This window comes from Thermoascus crustaceus (genome assembly GCF_041956765.1).
Source record: "Thermoascus crustaceus strain CBS 181.67 unplaced genomic scaffold VTN00scaffold_10, whole genome shotgun sequence".
NCBI lineage: Eukaryota > Fungi > Ascomycota > Eurotiomycetes > Eurotiales > Thermoascaceae > Thermoascus > Thermoascus crustaceus.
This window is the reverse complement of record NW_027192536.1, coordinates 1,138,181-1,149,279: the sequence shown is the minus strand read 5'-3', so window position 1 is coordinate 1,149,279 and position 11,099 is coordinate 1,138,181. Positions and strand designations below refer to the sequence as shown.

The 11,099-nt window shown below is 45.7% G+C and overlaps 3 protein-coding genes across 3 annotated transcripts; all 3 read right to left on the bottom strand.

Moving 5' to 3' along the window:
- Positions 1 to 500: 500 nt before the first annotated feature.
- On the bottom strand, positions 501 to 1,020 carry VTN00DRAFT_2734 (uncharacterized protein; the record flags this gene model as incomplete). Its single annotated transcript, XM_069428979.1, has 3 exons — positions 501 to 669; positions 747 to 886; positions 958 to 1,020. The coding sequence occupies 3 exons, from the start codon at positions 1,018 to 1,020 to the stop codon at positions 501 to 503; spliced, it is 372 nt and encodes a 123-aa protein (XP_069283780.1).
- A 4,203-nt stretch (positions 1,021 to 5,223) lies between these two features.
- Positions 5,224 to 7,665, bottom strand: VTN00DRAFT_2733 (uncharacterized protein; the record flags this gene model as incomplete). Its single annotated transcript, XM_069428978.1, has 3 exons — positions 5,224 to 5,801; positions 5,847 to 7,475; positions 7,521 to 7,665. 3 exons carry the CDS (start codon positions 7,663 to 7,665, stop codon positions 5,224 to 5,226), a joined length of 2,352 nt encoding a protein of 783 aa, XP_069283779.1.
- A 2,084-nt stretch (positions 7,666 to 9,749) lies between these two features.
- Positions 9,750 to 10,955, bottom strand: VTN00DRAFT_2732 (uncharacterized protein; the record flags this gene model as incomplete). The annotated part of the gene is made up of 1 exon (XM_069428977.1): positions 9,750 to 10,955. The coding sequence occupies one exon, from the start codon at positions 10,953 to 10,955 to the stop codon at positions 9,750 to 9,752; it is 1,206 nt and encodes a 401-aa protein (XP_069283778.1).
- Positions 10,956 to 11,099: the final 144 nt, after the last annotated feature.

The window sequence follows — 11,099 nt, the reverse complement described above, 5'->3', positions numbered from 1 at the left end:
TTTATCTCATGGAATGAGGGGTTAAGACCTTCCGAATATGGATGTATCAAGCAATTCCGAAAAATATGATGTATCAATGTGATATATCAAATATTGTAAGGATCTTCCCGATAATTACCCGGATCGGCGTGTGCTGACTAGGCTGATAGGTTTCTTGGCACACCGTTAGGTTATAGTGGTAATATTCGGCTGACAGCTTCTCTTTCGCCCAGTTCGTTGTTAGAATATCTGTTTGGCCTCTTCCAAAAGGGCCTGCACGACAGTCTTATCAAGGTTGTCCGACGGCCTCATATTGGACAGATCCGGACGTGCTCGATGAACAGAATATGCACAGAGTCGGTGTTATTTCAAATAGACTATGCAACCGTATGAGTTAGTAGACGCTAATTTCCAAGGAATAAAGAAGGTCTGATTCTTTTAACTATCTGCGGATGTAGGCCCTATTTATAAGCAATCTAATGGCCAGTCAACTATCACGAATGGAAAAAATTTAAAGAAGATTATTCATCATATATTCGCGCACCTCGGGGTCTTCGGGGAGCTTTATCCCTGCAAGTTGCCAAGGTCGAGACATGATCTTTCTGGTACTGGATTGGGCTTGCCGGGCAAGCTAGGTGGTATATCTGGTCCACCTCTGGGGGATCTGGAAGCTCATTTTGGACATTCCAGCTTTGGGGACAATTGTTGTTAGCAAATGTAAAAGGAAAGTGTATATTAAAACTCTCAAACAGTAAAGAGCCGCTTACTTTATAAGCTCAAACCGTGGATGATTCTCCAAATGTTCGAGATGTCTCGGGGAGCCTGTCTGGAAGCTGTCCAGACCGATGACTACATGGCCTGCGTCCAGGAGGAAGTCTACGAGATGAGATCCTAGAAACCCGGCGGCCTAAATCAATTAACAAGTAAGCATACATACGTATGAATTATAAGCCGCAGTAATGAAGTGCGGGGTCCTACCCGGGGGACAAGTGTCTTCAAGAGTTGAGAGGCATTCGATGAGACCGGCTCGGAATCCCCCATCATGTCACGTTTGTAATCCGTTATTGCACCCTTCGTTGTGTTTTTCCCTTTCGTTCAGGCTTCTCAGGAGGGCCTCTTGACAGCAATCCGGTTGTTTCTTTTCGACCAGAATGTCCGTGGGTTGTGGATGATATCAGTCAGATTCTTTGCATTTTCCTGATATGGTAGGGAACCAACTATGTATACATACATACAGGGGCATTTTCCTGTCAGAAACTGCAGCCACCATTAGCAAGCCAATGACCAGCTCGCAAGCATTACACGGTGTATGCATTGGAGAGTGTGTACTAGTCCAGTGAGCTAATGCATGCTACTCATAGTATGCAAAGCAACCATACATGCCCAATACTCAAATACAAGAAGGCAAATGGTGTGTTGATTGTACTTTACTTCACGTGCAACTTGCTAGAGAGATAATAGCAAAATGTCTATATAGAAAGATAATACATAGATTAAGATACATATATTACACAAATTAGATAAAGAAAAGCAGTAAGGAACAGCTATTACAGGCGTATTAAAGTGCAGATTCCACAAGGACAAAAATTCAAGTTTGCGTAGGATGTCGGTGTATGACCGTATCTGTATTGCCGGGCACAGCTCACAATCTGAGTAGAAACGAAAGTGGCCTCGCCAGAGATGGAAGCTTCGAGTAATCAGACTCTCCTGCCGGGAAGAGAGGAGAGAAAGCATCTGTAGAATGGCCATAAGACCATAATCTCAGGCAATCCCGCCTTAGAGCTTCCTGAATATTGTTTTGCCGGACATGTCAAGCCACTGAGAGATTCAGGTCCCAATCAGAGTCTCTGCATCAGAGAAGTGGTCTGGCTTTTGTCCGAAGACAACATATCTAGAACAAGTTGAGATGTTAGCCATGAGAATGAATCTTGCCTTGGGAAACCCATACCTCTCCAAGTATCCGGAGACTCTCATCTCCTATAATTCCTTGCGAACACCAGCAGAGAGGATCAGAATTTGATCTTTTGACATTCCCAATATCTTAGTCATCAGCTCGAGACTGAATCCTTCAAGATCCTTGGACCAGTTCTGGACCATCCATTCCACATACCTATCCACCTCTGGACTCCCAGTTCGGTACATCGGTATTGTGTACCTGCGTTCATTCACATTGATGAAAACACGCTTTTCCAGATTCTCAAAGTATTCCAAAAGGGTCTGGAAGCTCCTGCATCTTTCTTAGCGGCTTCCTCCATTTTCTTCCACCAGGAACAGAAGACATTGTTCTCATCATCAAAGTCCGTATCCAGTCGCTGATTTCGATCTTGATCCAGTCAACCCCATGATCCATCACCGACCTTGATCCAACGGATAGCATGTTCCGGATAGGATTCAACATGTACGTAAGGAAAGGGGTATACAGATAGATTCAGGACCCCATGGTCAACCCAGAGTAGCAATAGCGGTGTATTGCTGGTAACAACGGCCTTCTATACAAGTCCTTTGCCTTTACTTCTTCTTGTTTCTGTCTTCAAGATAAACACAGCGAGCTTTTGATCTAAGATTTAGGCCCGCCGTTACAAGCCTTAACCGATCCGACATGACTTGTCGGGATGGGGACAAGGTTTCTATAGGACGATGAGGAGTGGAATTATATGGGAAAGGGGTTCTAAAAGACATTCTGACTAAGGAGTTGCAACAGCGCACCGGCAGGATGCTTGTGACCAGTATAAGTATACCAATTTCTTGCATTTTGCCAAGCCTACTGTTTGTTCAGTCTCCAGCAACCCAAAAACCTGTGGTGAGGTAGGGAGTCCTGTCCTGAAGCTGAGCAATCAAGTGGATTTTCATGAGTTAGAATTCCAACCCAGAGAAGGTCAGGAGGTTCCTGGACATCTAGAAGGCGAGTAGAGCACATTGGGGTCGCTTGAATGGGAATAAAGTTAGCTGATTAGTAGTAGATTCAAAATATACCTCCCATCAAGGCTGTAATGAGATTCTCATCTTATTGCTTTCTACTTTGTCAAGTCCATGACCATGTCGCGGAGATATGACTTGATTCCGATAAGGTATGTGTCTATATCTGCTTATTTTAGGCTCTGATAAGGGTGGGCAGACTTAAGCACGATTGACAGCACCATTATCTACTAATTAAACTGTAACTCTTCCCCCTCTCTTCACTTCAGTATTCAGATCTCCACATCCAGACTATAGATAGGTAAATATATGCACTGTCTGAAGGTTGCTTCTCCCTGATAGAATATGGGTAATAGGATGGAATAGTTTTGAGGGTCTTTTTGGAGTCTATACTTGGACACCATTTTGCCTGCAAAATTGGGGCTGTATGACTCTAAAGTGGTCCTTTTAGGAACAGAAGAATAGGTTGGTAAAAGTCTGTTTACAGTCAGTGGTATCTGAATAAAGAGGAAAGAGAAAGCTCTGACCATTTTATAACAAAGAACTGCCATCTATTCTGGTCTCAGCAGGTTCAGCCATAATGTTACGGAAAGAGCAAGAACTAAATATGCAACAGGCCACAGTTTCTAAATGCCACAGTCTTTTGCGGCAGATGTGAATTACTTGAAAAAAGACAGAAAACACATTCAACTAGGAAGTCCACCTTTTTAAAGACCACAAGTCTAAAATATTTTATATGGGATTCTGCCCGCTAGACACTGTGAAGTAGAAGAGGACTTCAGTCCGGCTGTCATTACCCAATCTGCATGTTTACTTATTCTATACAACTAGTTCTGCCAAGGACGGAATTGACGAATGATTCAGGCGATTATTGGCCTATCAAATGAAGAGTAGGCACAGAATTCATCCGGATTTCTTCAACATGATCAGATACATGAGACGGACTCTCTGCCCACTTGTCTCCTTGACTACTGGTCTCCCACACCCTGACTTTCCACAGACAATCCTCATGTACCATTTACTGTCAGCGGAAAAGTTGGACGACTTTGCACATTTCTATAAGCCAGATAATGAATCATATCCACTACCAACACGCTCGTGGCTCAACACAGACAAGGAGAAGATGGACATTGAAGAGAAACGGCGTCTCTTTGGGCGGTTCATCGGTCTAAGAGGATGTGAACCTTCTAGTGATGAGAGAATCTCATCAATGCTACAAAGTATGGAACAGGAATGGCAGGAAGCACTTACAAAGGCAAGGAATGGCTATTTAAGAAAAAAAAGAGAATAATGTCCGCACACATGTATAGCCACACTAGATACTTACCTTGAGTGCCATTACAAATTTCTGAATATGATAGACGAAAAGGGACAGATTGAGCAGTACCAGTACTATTTGACAGAGCCCACAGCATTTAGAGCAATGTATTCCAGACAGATAAACAGGAATTGCCAGTCTATATAAAATATAGAAATTGAATCTAGCATGTTCATCTAACCCAGTTTAGACTCTGTTCAATATAAGCCATATTATCAAAAGGCACAACGGCGATGTTGGTATGTAAAACCGTGGCTCTATAATTTTGTCCATTGGTAAATTGTGGCCCTACCAGGTTATTAACCTCTCCCTCTTACTGTATTCTTTTTTCATAATTCTGTGTCTTCTTTCACATTGCCTCAACTCTCCACAGCATCCTTTATTTTTTTTAAGTTGGCCTAGTTATCTTGCTACTGCTGGATCAGTGGCTTCCTTATGTATCTCGCCTGAAAAAAGCCCTAGTAAGAAACCCCCACTTAGAAAAATACAAAGCTTAAGATCCTTTACATCCAACGTCTTGGTGAACCCCCCCCTTTTTTTTGTGGTAGAGGCATCCGGTAAAAAGCTGCGATTAGTGGAAAGCGCACATGCTGGGGGACGGTCAGCTCTAGATGAAGCAATACAGGAAAACGTGGCAGAGACGGTTCGAATGGAAAAGATCCGAGAACTCCGTAGTAAGGGCTGGGGGTGAGTACGGTCTTACATTTGTCGCAGTTGGATAATGGGATGTCTCCAAAAATCGACCTCCATTCATTGTTGTTGGCTTCTACCATGAGAATATGGTGGGCAGAACATATGCCGCCATGTCTCGCTCCAACCTAGGCAAGATTCTCGCCCCGCGTGAAGCCGAACGATTGATAGTGGAAGGAATAATCGGTGATCAGAATATGTCGTTGAGAGGCGCCCTGAGAGAGGCCTTAGGCGACCAGGTCCCTGTAGCAGCTAGGCAACAGCAGCCAGCAGTTGTTGGATGGCAGCTTCGTTCAAGAACGGATTAGAAAATTGATAAGCTAAGCCGCCACACCTGAAACCCTTGGATCCTCCCTTGCGTTCCGAAGAATCTCCTTCATATGAGTATAAAGCTGTTCGTCTTCGTCCTTCCTCCGTGTCCCATTAGGGAATACCACCTTCCGCAGTTTGTTGACCCAAGGGATCAACGGTTTATGATAGGACGTAAAGTAGCGATCTGCAGTCGAGACAAAATCTCCTTCATCATCCACTATTCCCTTTTTAGAGAGAGCCAGCTTCTGATCATCCTCATAATTCCAAGAGTCAAAGTCGGTTGGCCCAACTTCTTTACCCGGACCATTGTAGTGGATGCATATCCAAAAGAGGACCCAGAAAAATGACTCCAATGCATGCATGAAGGACTGTTTTTCTCCCAGGAGCAAGCCAATTGCCATGAACGGCCGTGTGCCAGTTTTGTCTCGTGCTCCAGAAGGCCGATCTCGCTGGTCCCTTATTGCAAGGTCCAAGTCGATTAAAAACGCCGACCGAGAAGGATTGTATTGTTCCTCGTTCATCATAAGATTGCTAGCTGAAACGTCACCTTGAAGTATACCTGCCCTAATGTGAAGGGACTCGTAGCCTATGCTGGTTAGCATCGGAACATGTAAGCAACGTGACCACGCACCTTCTATGCAGCCTTCCAGTGCTGCAAGCATAGCGACCGGAGAGCTTGCTTCGTAAATTGGTTTTCCGTAGTCGCGGATAATGACACGACGATGCACTCTATTGGAATCTCGTCCACCTTTGATCGAAGAGCTCGAGTGGGTGCGCTTGCTCGGAGGCAGCAACGGATCAGTACGGCTGGAGGATGATCTCTTGCGCCCGACACTGATGTTATTGGTGCGGTCTGTCCTGGCACTATCTACTGTTTCAAAAACGTCAGAGCGTGCCGGTCTGTAGTTCGTCGCCTTTGTCAGATCGAGCCCTTTGCGGATGTTGTTGCGAATGTCATGAACTTTATCGCCCACATAAACTATCTGATGGTGGTAATGCCTTGCCACATTGATAACTCCTTTCTCCGTCGCTTCGCGCAGAAGATTTCCTTCCTCCGGTCGTTCAGGATACTGCCATGAGTCTTTAATGACAAGAGGTGTTTTTGATTGATCCCCTTCGCGATAAGCCTTCCAGCAAGTCGTCGCTCGGCCAGCAACACAGCGCGCCCGCTTCATGTTCTTATCGAGGATAAGGCGTTCCGGACGCCCGTCGCGGATGATCTCGATGAATCGTTTACCTTTTGAGGAAATGATAGTGGGGTCGAATCCAAGTTGCTCATCATTGAGCCAAAGATACCCCAACATTGCCAAAATAAACTGCTTCCCATCTTTGTTGATATCAAATGGAGCAGATGCGATGGCCCCAAGCCGGTCAAATTCCCACAGCCGCATTATGGATTCACAGAGAGTAAAGCCTAAGACAAAGCAACGGGTGTCTTGCGCAGCGAAGACTTCCCTCACATAACGTCCTAGGTCGTACCATGTCTTTGAGCTTGTATCAAGATTACGATTGCTCTTCAGCTCTCCGGGAACCAAGACATGTGACCAATGATGTTTCGAGTTCTGGGCCATATCCGGTACATTAATAAAACAGACATCCAGCTTGCGCTCAGGTATCGAGCCTTCTAGTGGCCGATCAGGTTGTGCCAAAATGGTTCGACAGGTGATCATATTAAAGCCCTCATCTCGAGCAAAATCACCGAACAAGCGCACCTTCCCGCTGAGCCACTCTAAAACTTCATTTTCCTTTGCACTCTTAGGCCAATCCTGCCAGCCGCCCTTATCACTGTAAAGAGGATCATCTCCTTCCTTACATTTCCCAAAAACAGCGGCTCCTGCTGCTTCAAGACCTTCCACACCTCCAAAGAAAGCGTCGTAGAAGCCAGGGATACCAACGTAGATGGAACCCAGCTCCTCCCTTAGCACATTGTTCGTATATCTCCTGAATTCAGATGAGTTGTAAAGGCTGCTCGTGTTGCGCGAAATTGGTGTTTGGCCGAGGAAAGGTAGAGGTCTGGGAGGAGTGGTCTCAGTGACAAGATCGTAGACAGCGTTCCAAATTTCTGTGTCCGAGGCAAGACCAACAGCACGTTCACATAACGTAATGACACTCTCTCTATTGTACGTTCCAGCTACAATGCTGGGCGCGTAACGAACTAAGTCATCACGAAGTACTCCTGTAGTACTCCGGGAACGAAGCTGACGAGCTGCTGGAAGGACTTGCAATGTCGATATCAGATCAAGGGAGAGATTTCTAAGACCTACACCCAGTTAGAAAGATTCCGTGGCAGCTGGCAAGCCATTACCTTCGTTATCTAATCGATGCACAGCATCTACTGAGTGCAGGAGCCCTAGATCCTTACAGGTCAATTTGAAGCTGTCACGAAAAGCATTCAGGCTCTCTCCGATGGGCTTGGTTGCAGTGATTTCTCGTGTTGAAAGATGGGCCATCTTGGCGTCGACCATGAAAGCATCTGTGTCAAGAATCGATGTCGCAGACGTCTATTTCTGGAAGTCTCCATGAAAGGATAGAAAAGTTACAGAGAAGGTTTAGGGGTCCGGGGTCTCCGGGTGGTCTGTGTGCCAGCGGCTCTTGCCCGCGGCCCGGATGTCCGGTTGTCATGATTTTCCGTCCGGGGTTTGTGCGTTGCGGCTCTGCCTAGCCTCCAGGCCCGTGCCAGTAGTGTGCAGCTCTGCGCACCGTGCTCACCACCAAGGTCCAAGCCGCCCGGGCCCACAGACCACTCTGCTACTATAACTAGGTATAGAGTAAACACCAAGTAAGGTGATGAAATTGCCTGATTAGGAAATTGCAAGACTTCATGTATGTTAGACTATTAGATAGATGTAAAGGAAATCACGTGGACACTAGCACTAGCACTAGTTGTAGCCTCACCTTCTACCTCAGCCCCTAAAAGCAAGGACGCAACAGACAAAGATCTGAGAGCATCAATATGAGATATTGTTAATCTGTTACCCTTCCATTACTATACGTGTAGCTGATCAATATGCTCGCTGCGCTCCATTCCCTAACATACTACTACTGAGTCACAACAATAGATTCAGACACTGAGTTGGCGTCCGGGAAAAGGGGAAGTTGGTGATGGAAGACGAGGTCTGCCTGCCCACCCAGCTAGGGTAGAGCTAGGGCCTGGGACAACTTGCCTGGCATATCACCCACTCTCGCGTCCAGCAGACTCAACGCATGAACTTCAGGGGAAAATGCCCACAGGTATCTGACATCTGAGTGGATAGCACCAGGTGGAAGGGTGTCAAACTTTCTTAGTCATATTCTCTCCTCTGCGGGAGTAAGACGATAGTGCAAAAAACTTGGCAGTTACGCCCCAATGGTCAATTTTCTCATTGTTTTGGTTTCCCACTCTGGGTTTTAGCCGAAATCCTTTTCATGATTCTAGGAGCTCTTCCGAACTTCACATTGCTATTCCTCGATGGTCCAAATTTTTGCCGAAAAAAAGAAAAAGACCTTTCGAAGTGACAAACATCTGATTAGTGCGGTCCATACTGGCCCATATTCCAAAGTGCGGTACAAGGCTAGAGGTGCGCCACAGTTGTTAAGGAGCCTGGTATTTGCAGTCCACAAGGATTTTGTGGATAGATTTTTGGCCGGGGAACTATTCACAGAGGGGTGGCAAACACATTTTGGAGGAATCCTTATCCCAGTTGACATGTCTTTGGCACAATCTGTCTCGATGATTGTATCCGACGCAGTGGCTTTTTTTTCAAAATAGCATTAGGATCTTGTTATCATTAAGCCTCTTCTATCTCTTTATCTTCGTTAGTGGAGTCAGCATCAGGCTCAACCCATCCATCCTGGAAACCGATCAAGCATCTGCCAAGAGAGCACTATAAAAGAAGAAGCTAATGATTATATAGAAACTTTCCTGCTCCTTACAATTGTCCCAGATTTATTTACAGGGTTACCATAACGTTGATATTGATGATTCAAATGTTGATGTTTCCATGAAAAGACTCCCGGAAATTAGACATGTGAGCATAACAGAGCCAGCAGTCTATGCTGCATTCAAAACCTGTCTTGACATGAGTCTCTGGTTGAAAGACCAATGGCTGACATTTTTTTCACAACCAGGTACCAAGCTAAAGGGAGTGTAAAGCAGGATTGAGGGTTCAGAATGGGTGTCTAAAGAGGAAAACTTTCCTGACTGACTAGGATGCGGCCTGGCTTGTTGGTGTTCTGCGCAGCATGTCTGTCAACAAAGGCTAGCCATGCTGGGAGAAGAGGATTGCTATCATCCCAGGTGCTGCGAGCAAATATACAAGGGTGAGTGGATACACAAAGCCTTGTAGTAACTGCACCATGAGAGTCCTTCCAACTTTCTGCTACCTGCCACCTTCACTTGACTCCTTGGTTTGTAACATCCACATACGACGGTAGGAACCATTGGCTTTCTCCAGAAGTGTTTTATGAGAGCCCTGCTCAGTGATAGTGCCCCCTTTTACAACAAGTATAAAGTCAGCATTGGCTATAGTGGAGAGGCGATGCCTAGAAAGCAGCGTCAGTTCAGCACATGATGGAACTCATAACCCATGACAACATACGCGATCACAACAGTTGTGCGTCCGGCAGTGAGCTTTTGGATGCTCTCCAGAATTTTTGATTCTGTCTCACTATCGAGGCTGCTAGTGGCCTCATCCAGAAGCACTATCTTTGGGTCTTTAAGCATCACCCGAGCGATGGCAACCCGCTGGAGCTCCCCCCCAGACAATTTGACGCCGCGCTCACCAACTAGGGTTTGATATCCCTCTGCGAAACCCAGAATCTTCTCATGGAGCCCAACAGCCTTGCATGCCTCAAATACTTCTTCATCAGTAGCCGCGTCTTTGGCGTACTTGATGTTGTTCATAATAGTGTTATGGAATAGTGCAGTATGCTGGGGAACCACGCCAATGTTGCCACGAAGACTATCGAGAGTAATATCACGGATATTTTGCCCGTCGATTTCGACAGTGCCGCGTTGAGGGTCATGGAAACGGAGTATCATTTTCAGGATGGTTGACTTGCCGCCTCCTGACTCCCCAACAATTGCCGTGGTTTTCCCTGGCGGCAACTGAAAATTGATATCCTCTAATGTTGTCTTTCGATCATTGTACGAGAATTTAACATTTTTGAATTCGATCCTTCCTCCATCTAGAGTTAGTGCTTTTGCGCCAGGCCGGTCAACAACTTTTGGCTCTTGTTTTAGCAGTTGGATCAGCCCCTCAGCGTCAGCCGTTTTAAGGATGATGTCAGAAAATCTGTCAGAAAAGAACTGAATGGGGCCCCATAGCTGATGCCAATAGGTTATCAGCATTATAATACTGCCAATGGGCTTGGTTCCTTGAACAATCCGGTTTGCAGCCTTAAAGAAGGCCAATGTCAATCCAGATGTCAGCAAGGCTGATTCGATCACTGATCTGAACTGGCCCCATATCGTGTAGGCAAGGGAAGAACGCATGCGATCTTTAAGTGCGGAGGAGTATCGAGACTGTTCATGGGGGATACGATTAAAGTATGAGGCAGTATACCAATGTTCGGTTGCTTCGCGCAGGATGCTCTGTTCCTTAACAACATCATAACACCATTGTCCTTGCTTCTCCTCCTGCTTTGAGAGTATTTTCATAGAAGACCAGAGGTAGCACTCTAAGATTGCTGCAGTTATCAATGCCATATAAGCATCAAACAAATAATACAGCACACTCACAGCCAAGATGAGGTCAACCATGTTGGGCCCAATGTCAAAGAGAATGGAGCTTAAAGTGAATTGAATAGAACAACCGCGGTTGACCAACACCCACAGTGAGGCAGGATCTTTGCTGTTGTGGAAATCACTTGACAGGGTCATAATTTGGTTGAATGCAGCTGTACA